The sequence below is a fragment of the Panicum virgatum genome, chromosome 1K (genome assembly GCF_016808335.1).
Source record: "Panicum virgatum strain AP13 chromosome 1K, P.virgatum_v5, whole genome shotgun sequence".
NCBI lineage: Eukaryota > Viridiplantae > Streptophyta > Magnoliopsida > Poales > Poaceae > Panicum > Panicum virgatum.
This window is the reverse complement of record NC_053136.1, coordinates 39,809,000-39,828,821: the sequence shown is the minus strand read 5'-3', so window position 1 is coordinate 39,828,821 and position 19,822 is coordinate 39,809,000. Positions and strand designations below refer to the sequence as shown.

The following is a 19,822-nucleotide window of genomic DNA, read 5'->3' as shown; positions in this document are numbered from 1 at the left end:
TTATCCTTAGTAATATGTTAGAGCAACGACTACTAAAACTATAAAAAGTGTTATTAGAGATGGAGAGAGAAAATATATATGGGAGTGCGGCCAGGGGGAGCACGACAAATTGCGGGGCGTGCGACTGGAAGGGGGGAGGGTGATCGCACGGAGGGGAGGCTTCGATCGCACGGAGGGGTGACCACGGGGAGTGAAAGGGGCAGGTCGCAGTAGAGAGATAGAGATAGAGATAGAGATAGAGATAAAATAGAGATAGAGATCTTTGCATGATTATATCTTGCTCTCATACCATTTTTTCATCATATCTAATTCCGTAAGTCAATAATGCACTTTCCATGTGTAGTATATCGCTAATAAAAATGATATCCTTATATGGATATCTTTTATTTCGTGCATTCATGGATTTAATTACTTGTCATGTAGATCACGTGTAATATATCCTAGAAGCAACTATATATTCTTCCAACTCAATCAGATCGATCTTGCGGGAGGTGCTACGGACGACACCATGGGGCACATGACGTCTACTGTTATGTTCGTTATGCTCTTTGCGGCGACAGCGCAATGTAAGTCTGCAATCATCTCATCATCGTCTTGCATATTGTCTAGCACTAATAAGGCCGATTGGGAGTTTGGGTCATCTGATTTGACTGTTGCTGTTTTTATTTGTCGATCTTGCTTTCAATTTTTTTTTCCCTTCAACATCAGCATTTGCTACCCGGTTAATTTGGTTCAAAACAAAACTAAATCTAGAGTAATTTTCATATTATCAACCCTAGGTTTTATGGCCCAAGGATCACACAATTTGACATGTGGGACCCTGTTTCTTCTCGCCTCTTTCACAATCTGCATCTTGTGCGCCCCCGCCCACCTACGTCGACCATGCCAAGGCCCAAGAGCAATGCCGTCGTTATATACACAGCCGCGCCCAACTAACTCCGATGATGAGGCTATCTCTAAAAAAAAACTAACAGCGATGATGGCCATCGATGCTGGCAGCATTGTTCTGCTCTAGCTGCGATGGATAATGAACTCGCTAGTATCTGCAATGGCTGCCTTGCAAGAAGTGCAAGGGGGAATTTGTGCTAAATATTAAAATAGGCCAAAATTAATCATAATAACCGCACTAGCTATACAAACACCGAGAGGCAATGGACTGAATGTCTACTTTAAAAATATATCTTCCTTTTTTTCAAACACGAAACCATGCACCAAACTACAGCATTTAACCTTTAGTTAAACTTATTCATCTAGTAGCCTTTCTTGAAAACAAGGGCATCCCTGTGCAAACTATATATATATATATATATATATATATATATATATATATATATATATATATATATATAATATAGGTCTATTTGATCTCTTGGGTATGGAATAGCTTATTTCATACTCAGGCCACCCTGTGCACCCGATCCGATTCGCTGCTCCCGGTTTTTCCTTCCCCGGGCCCGCCCCGGTTTGACTCGCCCCCACTACCTCCTCCCCACTAACCCACGACGCCTAGCTCCCACCACCCCGTGCTGCAGCAACTACCGCTCGGACCCCTGCCGCCGCCGCCCCCAGACGCGCGCCGTCGCCTCTTCCCCCGGACGCGCCCCCAATCCCGTTGTCCTCCCTCGCGCCGTCCCGGCGGTCGTCGCCGCTCCTTCACCCCCAGATGCGCCCCCAATCCCGGCGCCGCAACACCCTTATCCCGGCGCGTCTCGGCATCGTCGACCCTCGCGCCGTCCCGGCGAGGCGCTGCGCCGACGGCTTCCGTACCACCCCGACGAGGACGACCGCCTCCACGAGCAGCCGTTTGAAGCAGCTTCCAATTTCCTGTTCAGTTCCCCTTCCAATCCCGCTCGCCTAGACTGAAATCGCATTTCGGGGCATTCTTCTCCGTGGCGTCAGGTTCATATCCCTACGCTTTGGTGTGCATTTTATTTGGATTGATGGACTATTCTTCCGTAGCGTAGATGCCCATGCCCTCTATTCTTCTCCTCTATAATTTCAGTTGATTTTGACTAATTTTCCATGGAGGTACCGATGATTTTTTGAAGGTGGTAGAACAATATTAGCCTTAGATTATTGCAGTCTCGTAGTTGCGTGGTCCTTTTGCTTGTTTGCCTTTTGATTTATTAACATCTGACTTTTTTTCATATTCAAATTTGATCTGCAGTACCATGAATTGGACAGCGCTGCCAGCGGCATGCTATCGAATTCGTCGGTGTCCGTCTGCCGCAGGGCGAGTGAGGCCGCCTGCACCTGCCGCAGTAGGCTGCAGTAGCACATTTGGGGCACGAGGTGAGGAGGCTGTCGCGAGACGTTGTCACACCAAGTACTGTGGAGTTGCTGCTGGTGCCGTAGTCGAAGAATGATGGCCGCGAACTACGATGCTTCACGGTGAGGATACTGTACCAATGTCTCTTCTCTCCTCATCTGTATCAGGTGGAGCAAGGAACGAGGATACTGTGCTACTATCTCTTCTCTCCTCATCTGTATCAGGTGGAGCAGGGAATAGCGTATCTGGTTACATCAGTGTTCGTTGCACGTCAGGTGCTTGAGCAAATGCCAATATGCTATGAACTTAGTGGTATGTTGCATTTTAAGTTATTGTTTTCCTATCATGTACTTTGATTATAACTAGCATCCATCGATTCTGTTTATGAACTGTAACTATGTAATCTACTTAGTCATCACAATTTATCAATGTATATAGTTTAATTTTATAGTATCCTTGTTCTTCACAATTTATTATTAATTCAGAGTTGATGCACACCGACACAATGGAAAGGGTGAGCTACGCCGAGAGTGGATGTTGTAGCCTAGCAAACATGGCAGGCAGATTAGTGTGTTGACTGTTGACCATCATCATTTCTTACTCGTTGTGTATGTGTGCTTTTGGTGGATGATTAGATGAATCATCACTGATGCATGATCAGTGGTTGGGTAAATATCCCCATGTTGAGTTGACACAGAAGGTGCAAGAGGCCGTCAAGAGGAGAGCAAGATTGGGAGCTGGAAAAGGTGTCGTGGAGACATTTTCAGATGCTGAAGAGACATCCATGGAAGAAACTACAGCAGCAGCGGTAGCAGCATACCAAAACAGCATAGGGATAGATTAGATAGATGGTGTATATGTAGTATTTCTTAGAACGAATCCCGCTGTTATCCGTTTTATAGAATAAAAGTTTTTAGTATATTGTGTCCTCAATCTTCTTTTCCTAGCACCTTGCCGTGTATATATTCTGAAGGGGAAAAAGTTTACATGTATTTAGAATTATTTTTTACTGTAGACCAGAATGTTAAACTGCTGTGCCTGTAATCCATGAGGAAATACCAAAGACAAAATTATACTACTGTAGGTAGGATAGAAGGCACACGCCAGCATGAGCGGTGCGTCAAGGAAAAACTAGGGACTTGACGACAAGCTAGAGACAGAGACGGTGCGGGCCCGTCAGGTCGCAGTCTCCAACTGCTCGCCAAGACGTGGGACGGGGAGGAGAAAATACAGCACGGGAAAAACCGGCCAGGCGAATGCGTCCGGACGGAGCGTGCGGACGCACGGCTCGGGCAGCTCGGGTATGGAATAGCCTATTCCATACCCAGGGTGGAGATTAGCTCTGCATATATATATATATATATATATATATATATATATATATATATATATATCAGTATGAAAAGAATTGTATCACCTCCACTAGCAACACAACCTGCTAGGTTTGTTGATGCTAAGCGTGTTGAATTAATCTATGGTAGTTTCATGCTTGCTATATAATCGTATGTTAAATATTTCTTTGGTGATTGTAAAATATTGCATCAGGCCTTTATCAGTTGCAAGAGGCTGGCCATACAAACACAAGTGGTAATGCTACGGTGCTCGACTTCACGACATCACATGAGAACAAGATCGTGTTGATATTTTGCCGCCAGACGAAGTGTGGTAAAGCTTGGGTAGATTGCTACTGCTGCATAAATAAAAGGCCAAAAGAGGTGTGTTATTACTTATTACACATTGAATGACTGCCAGACTAATTGCCCCGTTTGCAACCCAAAGTGCCCGCCGCAATTTACCAACAGAACAGCGATTGAGGATCAACAATTGCAAGCAAGAATGAACTCTACATCATATAGATAAATAAAAGGTATGAGATTTGGAAGTCATCGGTACCGATCAAATAATAATGTCGTGTATGCACATTATATAGAGATATCACATCCATCGTCTATTTAGTTGGTTTCCCTTGCTCGGCTCAAGTCTTTATTGTCTGTCGTGTTTTGCCGTTTTTTTTCATGCACTGTTTTGAAATATTTTTTAGATCCCCAAATGTCATTCTTTTATTGTCTACAGTGATAAAAATCCTCATATAACTCAACGTGATAATGTTGGTTCTACTATGGAATTTTAGAAACAGCCATCCCAAGTTCTGGAAGTCCGTGTTATTTTCCCAAATGTGGCATGGACACACACGAAACCTTCCGATGACTTGTGGACCCCAACCGCATCGAGAAAAGACTTTAGACCATTAATCCAAATTATGGTGCACCGACCGCTGTACATCTATTGTCGGTCCATTTACAATCATATTTTTATAAAAAGAAACACATTGAGTGAGCAATTTAAAGCAATGGGATATATAGAGTTTCACATTGTTAACTAAGGAACTATAATCAAAGATGCAATTTTTTACTATTACAATAACTAGTGGAGATGTAGGTGCCGCAGGCACGTGTTTAAAGAATAAGTATTTAAAAAATAATTGGATTGCATACTATTAAAATTAAATTTATTTGTTAATATCATAGTAATTCAATCTAATCTAATTTATACCTACCTATTACTAAAGTGAGTAAGGTTTCCACCAAAATTTTTAGTTTGTATGTTGGTTTGGTCCGCCTGTGTTATTGACAGGTGGGCCAGTCCATCTCGTATGTGAGTCGGACCAACCCCCTCCGTCCATGACTCGATCGCAGATCTCTACAAATTAACACACAAGTACTAATACGTATTCGATACTTATATCAACTTTGTCCGTAGCATTGCACGAACATAATTGCCTAATATAAACTAATCCAGGAATTCGTAGGAAGCTGTAGACTTAGGTAATTTAGGTATCCGGTAACAGACACTTTATAAATCAAGCCACACCAAATATATATTGATGTATATATATGGAAAAAGTTCAATTTACTCCCCTCAACTATAGCCAAAGTCTGAATAAACCCCTAAACTATAACTTGGTTCAATTTAATCCCTAAACTATGTCATTTAGTTTATTTTACCCCATAACATATTTCATCTTTTTTTTCTCCATATACAAGTTGAATTTTAATTTCAAATTCTGTAGGGTAGTAGTGGACATCACAATGCATATTTAAAAAAAGTTTTTATAATTTTCTCCCATTAGTTTTCATATAATTTTGAACTCCAATGATTTATTTATTATTAAATATCCTAAAATATCAAAATAGTGATAAAAATTATGATTTATTTGTCTAACATGTATTATGGTGTGTACTATTGTGTTATAAAATTTCAACTTCAAACTCCACCTATGCATGGAGAAATGAAAAGGAAAAAATACATTAAGGAATAATTTGAACTAAGTGGTATAGTTTGGGGATAAAATGAACTAAGTTATAGTTTAGGGGGTTATCCACACTTTAGCTATAGTTGAGGAGAATAATTTAAACTTTTTTCTATATATATTTTTTTATTGGGCGTCCTGAGCTCCCTGGAGCCCCAGCCACCCGCATCATAATCCAACAAGATCAGCTCACCCCACCAGAATTGGGCCAGCCAAATTTGGCCCGCTACCTGAATCAGCCCAATTCGGCTGGCCACATGTAAGCGGAAAACCTATACACCTTCCGGAATGAAGTTTCTCATCACACTTCCACTTTAAGATTCGTGCTAGAGTTAAAACGGACAACCGAGATTCATGCGAGTCAGGGGGAGGGGTGAGCTGCTGTGAACAGGTGTTAGGATGAGATTGGCTGGAGGGTGGGAAGGTTTACATTGGTTTGCAATCTTCGAACACATTTTTCTCTCAAATCAGGACTCCATTTTCGATTCCGTTTGGACCAGTATGTTGTTTAAAATTAATGCAACAAAATGAGATCTCATATGTATATATTTTATTTTTTATTACCTAAAAAACAAACATTTTAAATGAATTGCTTCAACATTTTGTGGGTACTTGTTCAACATATTGGGTATATTATTTCAACATTTCAGATGAAGTGTTGAACTTGTTTTTTTAGAATGTTGAATTAGTTTATGTAAAATGTTGAATTTAATCTTTCAAAATGTTGAATATATAAGAAATGTTGGATATTAGGAAACAAAAGCAAAAAAGAAAAAATAATGATACCTACATTCTTCTGTGCTCCTCCTAGATGAGACCGTGAGAGTAAATATGTGGGCCTCCTCCTGGGCTGATTGCAGGCCGTGCGACGATGAAGCTTCCCATCGCACGGAAGAGGGATGCCCCACATGTAAGATCCTGCTCCCTCGTCCCTCTGCCTGTCCGCCACAACCCTAGCACCTCCTGGCGGCAATCGGCCCCGGAGGAAGTTTCTTCTCTAAGCCCTTGTTTAATTCACCTCAAAATTCCAAAACTTTACAAGATTTCCTGTCACATCGAATCTTTCAACGCATGCATAAAGTATTAAATGTAGCTAAATAAAATAACTAATTACACAGTTTGTCGGTAATTTGCGAGACGAATCTTTTGAGCCTAGTTAACCCATGATCGGATAATAATTATCAAATACAAACGAAAGTGCTACAGTACTTTATAGCTTAAAGTTTACGCAACTCAACAAGGCCTAATTTCCCCGATCAATTTGTTTCTCTCCACTTTTTTTTTCTCCAAATGAATAATCGGCTTCAAACTTCCATTTTTTTTGTTTATCTAAAAAAATAAAAAAAAGTTTGCCGGTCCAACAACGCTGGTGGGTCCCACCGGGGCACGACCCGACCCGCATCGGAACCGGTTCCTCTGCAGTACTGCAGAGGGACTCGGTGCCACTGACCTGCGGGCCCCATGATTCAGGGGGCCACAGGTCAGTGGGAGAGTCTCCCTGCAGTACTGCAGAGGAGACTCATCCACCCGCATCCTTTGCGCCGCCGGCACCGAACGGCTCAACTGCTGTGATGCCGTGACCGTCCAGTCCACCTTTTCCCTCCGCCTCCCATACTCCGCCGCCGGCGCAACCCCCCTGTCCGTGTTCGCGGAGATGGGGAACATCTTCGTGAAGAAGCCCAAGATCACGGACGTCGACAGGGCCATCCTCACCCTCAAGACGCAGCGCCGCAAGCTCGCCCAGTTCCAGCAGCAGGTCCGCCGTCTCCCCTCCCTCCTCCCGCTTCCTCTCCCTCCCCTTCCGCCGCGCCGTGCCCTGTCCTGAGCTACGGGTGGACCGTCTCCCGCGCCCTCGCCTGTATCTAATTCCGGCCGTGGCTCTGTCGCGCCGTGGGGATCGTCTCAGATTCGGTGTCCGCGTCGCTCGTCGCGAGGTGGTGCCGGTGTAGGTGGGAATTGGGATCTCGACTTGGACGGAGCGGGGGCGATTGGTGAATCAAAGGAACTTGCGCTCCGAGTTGCTAGTTTTCCTGGGCTCAATTGCCGCGCCTCTGCCTTGATGGGGAGTCGTGTCGCAGCACTGATCCAGGTCGAGATATCTACCTGTGTGATCGGGAGCGAAGAAAATTTGTCTCTACGCTGTAGTCCAGGAATCCCGGTGAATGTAAAAGCTGCTGCATCAGTTTGTCCAAAGAAAAGTACATTAGTTTCTGGAGTGTATTCCAAAAATCGGATTTGCTTCTGCTACACGTTACAGTCCCTCACATTTAATCAGTTCAATATCACCTTTGCTAGAAGTGTAGAAGTTTCTGATTAGTCTGTTTATGTATGCTTCTCTTCCCTTCCAGCTTGAGAAGGTAATCGAAGCAGAAAAGGAAGCTGCACGGCAGTTGGTTCAACAGAAGAAGAGGGACAGAGCTTTGATTGCTCTGAAGAAGAAGAAAGCTCAGGAGGAGCTGTTGAAACAAGTTGACACATGGCAAATGAATGTTGAACAACAGGTTTGTGGTTCATTCAAATAATAGTTTCTGACTATCAATCAAATACTGAACAACAGGAGGAAGCATTTGGGTTTCTTAATCCGATGCATAATAATCTGACGGAGTATTTTTCGTTGCTTGCTTTAGCTGACAGACATTGAACTAGCAAGTAAACAAAAGGCTGTATTTGAAAGCCTGAAGGCTGGAAATGCTGCCCTTAAGTCTATACAGAATGAAATAAACATTGATGATGTCCAGAAGCTGATGGATGATACAGCCGAGGCTAAGGCTTATCAAGATGTAAGTTTAGCTAACTCTACATTTATGTGGTCATTTCTATATGTGTGCTATGCATTTGGAGTTGGAGTTCATCCCCTGCTAATCGTTTTGGGAGTTATTGTCTTTGCTAAGCAACTCCATTTGCAGTATATATAGTTAAATTACATACAACTGCACCTCAGATCAGATGCTTTGAAGATCCAATATTTCATTCATTTGTTTGCAACTTGTTATACTGTATAGGCATTGTGATAGCAACATTCTAAAGTGACATTATGGAGTGCACCATCCTGTCTGAATCAACAAGTATTGACCTGTTTCAATACAGTTATTAGGTGCAACTTTGATCTCATGCCTATTCTCCTATTTTCATCAAAACTAGTTTTGGGCAAGGTTATAGGGTTGGATCTAGGTAGTAAATGACTAAATATGATTGTGTCTACCATGTATCACCCCTATGAGTTATGACCTATATACAAGCAGTTCTATCTTCTCCTTTCCTTTTTAGGGCTTGCTTTTTGTTGAATTGTTATTATGATGCCCCAACTGCAAGAGTGTGGGTCTATTCATTCTTTTGGTGACTTATCCAATCACGGTTGGTTTCAGGAAATAAATGCTGTTCTAGGCGAGCAGCTATCGGCTGAGGATGAAGAAGCTGTTATGGCTGAGTTTGAGAATTTGGAAGCTCAGGTTTGTTCAAAAAAAAACTTTTAGATTTCTTATCTGTTGAAAAGGCACCCAAAATTCTGCAACTTAATTACTTAAATAGAGGAGACTGAAATTCTAGTTTGGACCAGATTTAAATTGTATCACTCATGGTCAATAAGTCCTCCCCTCTCATTTATATATAAAGGTTTTATATAGTTCTTGCTCATGCTGAGTCAGAAATGGGCTAAGTAACCACGTAATTCCCAAGTCATCGCAGTAGCCATTAGGGAGCTTAATCTCTGATTAGTCTCTCTGCCAACATTCTCAGCTATTCTGATTCATTTTTATCTATTCATGATAGCACTTCTTGAAAGGCCCAAAAATGTTTTTTTTGCCTGGCCACTTCTAATGCATGGCATCACCTGTGCTCCATCTTGAGCAATCACACAAAAAATTCAGATTCTGAACTGAGATGCAGACGGTTCTGTTTCTGTCCTGCTAGTTTCAACAATATCTTCAAACTTTTTACATCGCCTTCCTTTTCAGCTTGCCGTCGAGTCTTTGCCAGACGCACCTGTTACTGAAGTACGGCCTGAAGAGAAAATGAAAGCACCGGCTGACACAGAAGCTGCATCTGAGGACATTGATGAGGTTATTGAGCTTCCTGATGTGCCTACGAAAGTGCCGGAGAGACCAGAAGCTCCTGAAAAAACGAAAGGTTCTGATCTCATGTTATTATCACGCCCAATACTGTCATCAGTTTATTTTCTTTCTATTAGGTGCATCTCTTTTGTATTGTGTGCTGATGATATATTTTGTATCAACAGTTTTGGAAGAGCCGCTACCTGCATAGTGGATGGAGCTGAGATCAATAGGGCACTCTCGGTTTGCAGTTGTAACATACCCATCATTTCATTGTACTACCCCTGTTAGAGGAGTCAAGGGCCTATTGGGCCTTAGCCCATTAGGGTTAATTAGTCGCTTGCTTAGGGGTTAAGTAAACCTGTTAGAGGAGTCAAGGGGCTATTGGGCCTTAGCCATTAGGGTTAATTAGTCGCTTGCTTAGGGGTTAAGTAAATCTCTCTATATAAGGAGAGGAGATGTATCAATCTAATCAAGCAAGAGATTAGAAGAAAATCCCTTCTCTTGCCGGCCGTGGGCGAAGCCCCGCGGCCGGCGTTCCCAGCGCCCCCAACCCTAGCCGCCGCGCCGTGAACAGTACCCACGGCATTGTAGCATCGCGGGTACTGTAGCACCGCCGCCGCTTCCCTCAGCACTCTCTCCTCTCGATCCCATCAGCATCCATAACAACCCCATTCTCAGCCATCTCAGAATTTTATTCTGTACAGCATGAAAAAAAAATTGTTGCTCTCGACTATTGATTATTGCCAGGTTGGATTTCTCAGTGTCCATTTATAGTCCAATCCTACCAGGCAACACATAATGTTTTGGATGCATTTCTCTGAAGGCAGAAATGCTGAAGTTCTGAAGCACGTGCCTTTTCTTCCGTAGGACTATGAATATATATGATTGTGTTCAAAGCTGTAAAAGATTGTGACCTTTCCGGGTGTCACTCGTTGCCTGATATTAATTGTTACAGCGTGCAAGGTATCCGTTTCATTCGTGCTGTGCGTGCGTCCCGGCACTTGAGCAGAGCTAGTTCATATCGATTACATTGAACTGCTGCCCATACCGGGTTGCTATTTTTTGCGGTTCTCTGTTTTCCCGTTGGGCCCGTATGGAAAGCGTTAGGAAATGCAGCACGCATCCTGTGTACAATTTGGATCCCCCAAAACCAAGCTGTGGCGTGCACTATAGTAGTGCAGTATGCTCTAGAAATGCAGATTTTGGCAAAAGTTTAGTTGTGTGTTACTTCCATTCTTAAATGCAGGACTAAATACATGACGTTCAGAACTAGTTAGCGTGTCCTGAATCTCATACGCTCTAGTGTGTTCCACCTGATGTAACAGTCCAACAGTGACACACTCAGCACAGCACGAGCGATTACTACTAGCCTACAGACTCCAACTCAAATCCGGGCGTCGAATCATCACCACGAGAAGGAAGACAAAAAAAAAACGTGAAGAAAATCGCAGGCCACGCGCGCGCGCGCCGTACTGTTCCACCAGTCGTCCATGTTAATGCGGATGGGGGCGGGTTTGTACATGTTGATAGCTGCAGAGCGCGCGCGCACACACACTTGACAGGCACAGCACCCCTTACCACTTGCGGAACTACATGATCCCCAGAGCCGCGATAACGGAAACCGGTGCGCGACAGCGACGCGGCGGTCAGTTTCTGAATCAATTCTGAAAAGGGGGTCTGCCGGAGCAGGACGACGACTGCTTGGCTGCTTGCTGCGATCCGCCTGCCATGCCAACCCATCCATCCTGCGAGGAGCTCCAATGGAGGTTGCTGCATTGTCCTCTGTCGGTCCGATTGGACGCTTGAGCTACCCGGGCGCTGCTGAGTTCTCCCATTGCCTGCGGCCTGCTGCCTCCGATCTCCGTTTGATTGCTGGGCGCCGGTGCAGCGGATGGAGCGCGTAGCTGCCACATCGCCACGTCTGGCCTCCCGCTGCTTGCATTGCAGACTTGCAGGGGTTGGTGCCAAAGCTTTTCTAGTGTATCTCGATACGTATACTATACGGACCTAGCATTCCTTTTCCAGCCCTCGATACGTATACTATACGGACCTAGCATTCCTTTTCCAGCCGAAGAAAGGAGAAACCAAACCACTCGAGGTGTAGTAAGGGTAAGGTGCAGCCGGCACGCAACGATAGTGTATGGGCGTGGATGGAATGGATACACCCTTCGTTTTAATTTTGCCTGAACGCTCACGAAAATGTTCGATCAACTGGCAGAATCCGGCAACCATGCTTGTCAGTTGCCGAAACGGGCGGAGATTGTAAGCTTGGAATTTATTGTGCAAACCAAGGTCATTGACCGCCGATCAATGGCGGTTGCCACTTCGATCTCGCCAGGCAGTTTCACCAACCAGTTCAAGTGTTCAACTACCCGTCATCGTCAACCCTGCCCTTCGGTAGTGCGGTGCCTAGAGAGTAGAAAAGAACCTTCATCCCTCTGTGAAACCGTACCCTACAAAATACCTGTTTTCTAAATAACTTATATGGATGCCGATACGTATGTACGTATAGAGATGGTAATGGGCCATAGCCCTAGTGGACTCTTCACAGCTCAATATGACTTTTAAATTTTTTAACTTAAAATTGTATAAGATTAGAGCACGACCCTTTAGAGTGGCTCTTAGATTTTTTAGGTCAAAATCTAGGACCCTTTACCACCGCTATGTACGTACATGTGCGTTACCTGTATTTGAGCGGTGCGTTGTTTCTTTCTTTAAATATTTAAAATATAAAACATAATATGATAACTAATAGATAATCTATAGATAGCGTGGCTAGACACGTAGACGCTGGAAGGCGTCACCTTTTCCCTCCTCTTTTCAACGAACCGAATAAATTCGGAGCATCTCGTTTTTTTGTGCCTTGAATATCTCGCTTTGAATTAATGCCCGTGCAAGAGGATTCTCGGTTTCTTTTTTTTTCCTTTTTTTAAACGCAAAAATGATTCTGAATTTCTCAGGGGCCGCGCCTGCAGCAGCACGCGGTAGGCGCCGGCGTGCCGCCCGCCGGGCGCGCGTCGATCGTCAGCGCACCGCGGGCCACACGCGCTCCCGCGCGCGCCGCGCCTCCTCTTTTCTTGAACAGCGCGACACGGGCCCTTTCGACGCGGTCGCTCGCTTCCCGGGCGGTTCGGGGAGGCGCGCGCCGCCGGTGCTGGACGTGCCGGCCCGGCCGGATCGGCGTGGGGGGATGCTAAATGTGTTCTTCGACTCGCGCTTGGGGGACGTCTGGTTTTGGACGGTATCCCAAAGAGAGCCGTGTCACGCGTTTGGCGAGCTCCGTCGATTCTTTTTTTTTTTGGGCACCCGTCGTAAGCGTGGAACGAAGCTCCACGTCGGTATCGACGAGGTGCATGCGCAGCGTGTGCGGTAGTGCGCTAGCTACATGTACAAACTTGCGCACGTAGCGGGTTGCCAGGGACGCGCGCCGGCCGGTAGGCACCAGGACCGTGACGCTCGTGAGCTCGGGCAGCAGTGTCCAGCGTGCGTGCGCATACACTGCCGGCAACAAACCCCGGCCGCTCGCTCCCCCAGCGCGCGCATGCAATGGGCACTTGGAAACGAAGAACTTCGATCGCGTTCCGATGGCGGGCATCCAGCACATCAATGCGGCGGGTTCGTCCCTTCCATGTCCAACCCATCAGTTTCCCTAACCGGTAACCGCTCGAATAGACCGCGCGCCCGCCGCGCCACCGCGCCGGCACCGGCGGCCGCCGCGCGCATCCCCCCTACCCGGCTACGTACCCCGCACCGCCACTCCGCTCGGGTCCCATTTGGATCGGGTACGCGTCGGTCTCAACCCCCGGCGCGCACGTACACGCGATACGTACACCAACCACCAAGCATGCAGCCGGTGCACCGCACGCCTACCCGGTCGCGCGTGTATAAATACCGAGGGGGAGCACCCGGCCAGCATCGTCCAAAGCAGCTGACCTAGCTAGCTAGCTAGCTCATCGATCCATCTTTGTTGGCACCTCGATCTCCGCTGTTAGCTAGACGCCGCCGATCAGCAGCGACATGGCGGCACGCGAGCTCGTGGCCATGGCGGCGCGCTTCGTGCGGGAGTACGTGCGGGCGTCGGACCTGGCCGTGGCGGCGGCGGCGCTGTTCGCCTGGAGCGCGGTCCGGAGCCGGCTGGCCACCAAGCCCGGCGCGCCGATGCTGTGGCCGGTGTTCGGCATCATCCCCGCGCTCTTCGCCCACTTCGACGACCTCTACGACTGGGGCGCGGCGGCGCTGGCCCGGGCGGGGGGCACGTTCCCGTACCGCGGGATGTGGGGCGGCGGCTCCAAGGGCGTCATCACCTCCGTCCCCGCCAACGTCGAGCACGTCCTCAAGACCAACTTCGCCAACTACCCCAAGGGGCCCTACTACCGGGAGCGCTTTGCGGAGCTGCTCGGCGACGGCATCTTCAACGCCGACGGCGACTCGTGGCGCTCGCAGCGCCGGGCCGCCTCCGCCGAGATGCACTCGGCGCGGTTCATCCAGTTCTCGGCGGCCACCATCGCCGGCCTGGTGCGCGGCAAGCTGGTGCCGCTGCTGGAGGCGCTCGCCGAGCGCGGGGCCGCCGTGGACCTGCAGGACGTGCTGCTCCGCTTCACCTTCGACAACATCTGCGCCGCCGCGTTCGGGGTGGACGCCGGGTGCCTCGCCGAGGGCCTCCCCGACGTGCCGTTCGCGCGCGCGTTCGAGCGCGCCACGGAGCTCTCGCTGGCGCGCTTCGTCACCCCGCCCTTCGTGTGGAAGGCCAAGCGCCTCCTCGGGGTCGGCAGCGAGCGCGCGCTCGTCGAGGCCACCCGCGCCGTGCGGGCGTTCGCGGAGCGGACCGTCGCCGAGCGCCGCGCCGAGCTCCGCAAGACGGGGACCCTAGCCGGCCGCTGCGACCTTCTCTCGCGGCTCATGTCGTCGCCGCCGCCCCCCGACTGCCCCGGGGGCTACTCCGACGAGTTCTTGCGGGACTTCTGCATCAGCTTCATCCTCGCCGGCCGCGACACCAGCTCCGTGGCGCTGGCCTGGTTCTTCTGGCTCCTCGCGTCCCACCCGGACGTGGAGTCCCGCGTCCTCGCCGACATCGCCCGCGCCGGCGGCGGCGACGCCACGGACAGCAGCAGCATGGACTACCTCCACGCGGCCCTGACGGAGTCCATGCGGCTGTACCCGCCCGTGCCCGCCGACTTCAAGGAGGCCCTGGAGGACGACGTGCTCCCCGACGGCACGGCGGTGCGCGCGGGGCAGCGGGTGATCTACTACACGTACGCCATGGGTCGGGACAAGGCCTCGTGGGGCCCCGACTGCCTGGAGTTCCGGCCTGAGCGGTGGCTGGACGCGCGCGGCGCCTTCGCCGGCGGCGCCGAGAGCCCCTACAAGTACGCGGTGTTCAACGCGGGGCCCAAGCTGTGCGTCGGGAAGCGCTTCGCCTACACGCAGATGAAGGCGGTGGCGGCGGCCGTGCTGGCGCGGTTCCGGGTGGAGGTGCTGCCGGGGCAGGCGGAGGCCGTCAAGCCCAAGCTCAACACCACGCTCTACATGCGCCGCGGCCTCATGGTGCGCTTCGCCGCCAGGGGGCAGCGGCACGAGCCCGTGCCGGCCGCAGGTGGGTGTTCCATTAAACGCGGGCGGCCTAAAAGCCGCAATTGAGCGGGACGCACGGTTCGTCGTGCGTCCAGAATTAGTAGTATTTCCGAGCATCTATGGTGTTACCAACCTCTCTCTCATGGATCCATCTCGGTTTCTTGTCGAGCAGGGGAGGAAGAGACGACTGACGTGGGGGCGACCAGCTAGCTGAAGCGCACACGAAGCTGTGGAAGAATCGATCGAAGAGAATAAGCAGGTCGCTCAGATCGAGGGGTTGTTGATGATGGTATGAATACGTGCAGATTGAGGTGAGTAGGGCCATGTGAGTCGGTAAAGCGTATGTATCTATTGTCATATATATGGACAGGTACGGTACTTGTGTGTGTGCATAGATATATATATATATATATATATATATATATATATATATATATATATATATATATATATATATATATATATATATACACACGTGGTGTATGTATGTACGTGTTTCTCGCTGCGTGTAAGTTGTGTCGTGTGGACGCAGTTCCGATGAGAATCACAGAACTGCGTTCCCAATGAACAGATGCGTGTGTGTGATAAGTTCTTTTATTTTTTTATATAAACTGTGTATAATAATTAAGTCGAGAGAACCGACTGTTCCACCGCAGATATAATTTCTCTAAAAAGAAAACTTATTGCAAAGTGTTACAATAATATATATGTGAAATATTTATATGTTAGCTGTATAAAGTAGAGTTTGTATCAAACTACGTAGCCCCTTTTTATAACTATGAGAAGCGCTATGGTCGCAATCATGGCGAAAAATAGCGTGATAGCTAGGTTGGCATGAGGGTGGCACATTATCGGCATTCCAAAGTGGTTCCTGTTGTGGTATTGGGGAAGAGCTAGCAATAGCAACCATAGTCATGCCCCGTGAATCTAGGTTTCAGCAGAATTTCATCAATGATGTTGCATGTCCGATTGTCTCGGTAGATCCATCATTGCTTATGTTGGTGGAGATTATAGGATATACTAGTTACTTTGTGTTAAAAGAACATACTAATTAGAAGTATAAAAAAAATTTGAAGCGGTGCGTGAATATCTTTCTCGCAATAGTTGAGATATGCAAGCTTGGCCTATAAAAAAATCAAACAAAAATGATACATTTCATTTGCATTTGCAATAGTAGAAGATAAAGTTTTTGTGAACTTATCGTCTAGTGCACGTGCGCCTAAATTTGCTATTTTTGTACGATTTTTTTAATAAAACGAGTTTGCATCTCAACTTTCGTGACAAAGTTTTTTTTACAGTACTTTATGGCTGTGCATCGATTCATTTTTTTTTAATACGTCTAACTAGCTAGCTAGGAATATTTTTGGCTCGGAGAGGTTTTTCACGTCTACTTCGTTGCACGTACCTGTCATGCAACGACTCAAAGTGCATGGGTGCATGGGGGTTTGTGGACGTGATGATCCGCTAGTCGCTGCGATATGATTGCGGAACAGCGTACGGACGAGAGCGTTAAAGACCCCCCGTGACCTCGGATTACTCCTTGCACGGATCGTGCACAAGCTAGCATGCCCATCCAGCGCTCAACTTCACCCCCAGTCGGCGGTCGTCGGGCTCGGACGAGCTGTTCAGCCGAGCGCCGCGGGGCTCGGTCGTTGTCCGCGTTACCGTCACTGCAGCGGGCACTTTCATCGGCCATACTCTGCACTACAACGGTTTACCAACGTGCCATCAACAACGTACTCATGTCGCACGTTAATTCTTAGCTTTTTTTTTACACAACTATATAGACGCGAACGCTTACTTACACGCATGCACACTTAATTCTATAAATACACGCATGCAACCCTATCCTTATGAGCACCTTTGAGAGACGACTGAGGCGGCAAATCCTTGAGATTGATGGAGTTACCACAGACGCCTCTCGCTATTGATAGGCACGTCACCTACCATTAAAAAGAATAGCGCCGATTAAATCATGAAATAAATTTAGGATTCTTGTGCCGAGTTGAGGAATCAAACCCGGATGGGTAGGTTTCAATCATAAGAAACCTTTTTAGTTGAGCTACCCTTAGTTCACATGTTAATTCTTAGCTTAGATGCAGGCAATTAGGCGGCGTTCTCTCCTCTTCAGGTATAATAATAATACCCGTATAACACAATTTTTTAAATCGTCACACTCACACTTGTTTTGGACCCATTTTTTTTACTATAGAAATAACTCATACACAATAATCACCTGACTTGTAATTCCAAAGAAATGACGTCATTTTAATATGCATAGGATCGGAAGATTCGCACCATCCTCTTATCATACGGCATGTGGTAATGGAATGGGAGTCGCCAAAGCCATTTGGTAGCCTCCTTTTCTAAGAAGGTGGCCGTTGCAAGACTCTATCATATGATAAAGTATCCCATTAAGAAGAAGATAAGAGTGTTACAACAACCACAAATCAAATCTGACCTTGATAAATGAAGACTGAAGAGCTAAAGCGACACACAAAACGCGCGTGACTATTTCGGGATAATAAGTGCACCCTCTTCTTTCATTCCTTTTCTCTTTTTATTTTTTATTTTTTTTGTGCCTACGTGTTCATGATGCGGCCATGTAACTGAAACGATTGGCAAGAATAGCCTAATCGCACCGGAGGTCCGGACATAGCAACCAACCTAGTAGCAAAAGCAGCAAGCCGTGGTCATCATGTCCCACTCATCAGGCGACCAGGCGAGCGCGTGGCCTGCGCGCGACGCGCCTCGTGCTCGTGACCAGCTTGAACCACTGGCGCTCCGGGTCGCACGTCCCGTCGCCGCGCAGGCACGCGCACGGGTTCGTCACGACGCTCCTGCCGTCCGCGCCCACGTCCAGGCACAGCATGCCGCCGCCGCCGCCGCCGCCCATCTCCGGCGGGGGCTCGACGGCGACGTGCATCCCCGAGTCGGACGCGAGGCGCCACGTCGACAGCGCGTCGCCGCAGGCCTTGGCGCCGAGCCGCGCGGGCAGGCCGCGCCCCTCGACCCTCAGGCACGGGAGCCCCGCCGCCGCGGCGTCCCTCAGGACCAGCGTCGACGCCGGCGGCGCGTACGCCCACGCGTCCGTCTCGTTGCACGGGCGCAGCTCCAGCGTATTCGCCGCCGCCGCCGCCGCGCAGAGCCCCGTGACCGGGTGGAACAGCACGGTGTACGGCAGCGCCTCGCCGTAGCCAGGCCCTGCACGCACGCGCCCAGCGGTCAGAAGTCAGAACGTGGAACGTGCCATTGGAACATGGAACACTCTGGTATCGTGACACAACTGATCGAACTGACCTTGGATGGGGCGCTGCAACGCCTGGATCCTGGGGAGCACGGTCTCGTTGCGGACCTTGCTCCAGGACCAGTCGAGGACGCCGTACACCTCGTCCATCCCGGTGACGCCCTGCCGCAGCGCGTAGCTGCCCTGCAGCGCCCAGTAGGCCCAGTCCAGGTCGTGCTCGGCGGCCACGGCGGCGGCGCACGGGAAGTAGCGGTTGCCCTTGAGGTCGCCGCCGCGGAGGTCAGCGCCGAACTCGCTGAGGAAGAGCGGGAAGCCCCGGGCGAGGAGGAACCCGCCGCGGCGCTCGAAGTCGCGCGCGGCGCGGGCGCACACCTCGTTGGCGTTCCCCGTCTCCCACGCGCGCGCGTCCGAGAAGCTGTACCAGTGCACCTCGAACACCAGCTTGCCCTCCGCCGCAAAGCTCACCTCCACCTGCCTCGCCGCCAGGAAGGACAGGTCGTAGTCGTAGCTCAGCCCGCCCATAATCACCAGCGCCCGAGGGTTCGCCGCGTGCACCGCCTCCGCGCCCCTCTGCATGTACCTGCCGGCCGGCCACCGCGTGCGTGCGGTTTCAGATTTGTGATCCATGACCGAGCGTGCAATGCAAATCTCCATTGGTAACTTACGTGTACCAATCCTCGGGGTTCTGCCTGGGGCCGCGGAGCTCGTTCCGGAGGCTCATGCCGACGACGTTGGGCACGTCGGCGAAGATGGTGGCCATGGTGCCGAGCCCGTCGACCCAGACGTCGGGATCGAAGTCCCTGTCGCCGAAGAACCCGTTGCCGTCGTCGTTGGCGCAGCACCACCCCGGCCTGCTCACGTGGTTGTCCAGTATCACCAGCACGTCCTTCTCCCCGAGGGCGTTCACCACGGCCTTGAGCGAATCCATGAGCGTGAGGTCGAGGAACCCGGGGTTGTTGACCTCGACGCCGCCGGCCGTCTCGGCGAGGCCGTGCGCCAGAAGGGACTGCCGCACGGTGAGCGCCGATAGCGAGGCGTTGGTCGCCAGCGCGATGGGGTACGTGAGCCGGACGCAGTTGAACCCCAGGGACGCGACCATCCCGGCGATGGCGCCCACGGGCTGCCGCTCGAGCCCCTCGGTCACCACGGGCTCCAGGTGCGACGGCCAGTTCACGCACGCCAGCTTCACGCGCCGCCCCGCCGGGTCCACGACCCACCGCGACGACGTCGACAGCGTGACAGCCGCCGCGCGCGGCGGCTCGCGGTGGCCGGCGGCGAGGAGGAGGACGAGCAGCAGGAGGCGCGGCGCGGCGCGGCGGGAGGTGATCCGCGGCATCGTGGCGGTGATGCGCACGTGCGGGGATTAATCTCAA

At 49.6% G+C, this 19,822-nt stretch overlaps 3 protein-coding genes and 1 long non-coding RNA gene across 5 annotated transcripts; 3 read left to right on the top strand and 1 right to left on the bottom strand.

The window, feature by feature from the left end:
- The first annotated feature begins 1,455 nt into the window (after positions 1-1,455).
- Positions 1,456-3,202, top strand: LOC120707319. The gene is made up of 3 exons (XR_005688957.1): positions 1,456-1,899; positions 2,168-2,581; positions 2,755-3,202. It is a non-coding gene; the product is annotated as an uncharacterized LOC120707319 (long non-coding RNA).
- A 3,922-nt stretch (positions 3,203-7,124) lies between these two features.
- On the top strand, positions 7,125-10,559 carry LOC120707306 (vacuolar protein sorting-associated protein 20 homolog 2-like). 2 transcript variants are annotated; one of them, XR_005688955.1, is made up of 7 exons: positions 7,131-7,335; positions 7,928-8,080; positions 8,207-8,359; positions 8,945-9,028; positions 9,533-9,704; positions 9,814-9,908; positions 10,297-10,559. XR_005688955.1 is itself a non-coding variant. In XM_039992186.1 (6 exons), exons 1-6 carry the CDS (start codon positions 7,234-7,236, stop codon positions 9,837-9,839), a joined length of 690 nt encoding a protein of 229 aa, XP_039848120.1. In that variant the 5' UTR covers positions 7,125-7,233; the 3' UTR covers positions 9,840-10,123. The 2 variants fall into 2 exon arrangements, 1 of the variants encoding a protein (XP_039848120.1); XM_039992186.1 differs by lacking the exon at positions 10,297-10,559 and having other exon boundaries at positions 7,125-7,335; positions 9,814-10,123.
- A 3,003-nt stretch (positions 10,560-13,562) lies between these two features.
- On the top strand, positions 13,563-15,669 carry LOC120707296 (cytochrome P450 86B1-like). The gene is made up of 2 exons (XM_039992177.1): positions 13,563-15,224; positions 15,375-15,669. Exons 1-2 carry the CDS (start codon positions 13,649-13,651, stop codon positions 15,410-15,412), a joined length of 1,614 nt encoding a protein of 537 aa, XP_039848111.1. The 5' UTR covers positions 13,563-13,648; the 3' UTR covers positions 15,413-15,669.
- A 1,968-nt stretch (positions 15,670-17,637) lies between these two features.
- LOC120657044 (glycosyl hydrolase 5 family protein-like) lies at positions 17,638-19,822 on the bottom strand. Its single transcript, XM_039935291.1, has 3 exons — positions 19,115-19,822; positions 18,503-19,029; positions 17,638-18,406 (listed from the first exon to the last, which is right to left on the bottom strand). The coding sequence occupies exons 1-3, from the start codon at positions 19,783-19,785 to the stop codon at positions 17,913-17,915; spliced, it is 1,692 nt and encodes a 563-aa protein (XP_039791225.1). The 5' UTR covers positions 19,786-19,822; the 3' UTR covers positions 17,638-17,912.

What these genes read in the sequence shown, in the direction of transcription:
- LOC120707306 (XM_039992186.1), top strand. Translation starts at nt 7,234, where the DNA reads ATGGGGAACATCTTCGTGAAGAAGCCCAAGATCACGGACGTCGACAGG. An exon ending in TCGCCCAGTTCCAGCAGCAG is followed by an intron (nt 7,336 to 7,927) that starts GTCCGCCGTCTC and finishes CTTCCCTTCCAG; the next exon opens with CTTGAGAAGGTAATCGAAGC. An exon ending in AGCTCCTGAAAAAACGAAAG is followed by an intron (nt 9,705 to 9,813) that starts GTTCTGATCTCA and finishes TTGTATCAACAG; the next exon opens with TTTTGGAAGAGCCGCTACCT.
- LOC120707296 (XM_039992177.1), top strand. Translation starts at nt 13,649, where the DNA reads ATGGCGGCACGCGAGCTCGTGGCCATGGCGGCGCGCTTCGTGCGGGAG. An exon ending in CGAGCCCGTGCCGGCCGCAG is followed by an intron (nt 15,225 to 15,374) that starts GTGGGTGTTCCA and finishes CTTGTCGAGCAG; the next exon opens with GGGAGGAAGAGACGACTGAC.
- LOC120657044 (XM_039935291.1), bottom strand. Translation starts at nt 19,785, where the DNA reads ATGCCGCGGATCACCTCCCGCCGCGCCGCGCCGCGCCTCCTGCTGCTC. An exon ending in AACCCCGAGGATTGGTACAC is followed by an intron (nt 19,030 to 19,114) that starts GTAAGTTACCAA and finishes GCCGGCCGGCAG; the next exon opens with GTACATGCAGAGGGGCGCGG. An exon ending in GTTGCAGCGCCCCATCCAAG is followed by an intron (nt 18,407 to 18,502) that starts GTCAGTTCGATC and finishes GCGTGCGTGCAG; the next exon opens with GGCCTGGCTACGGCGAGGCG.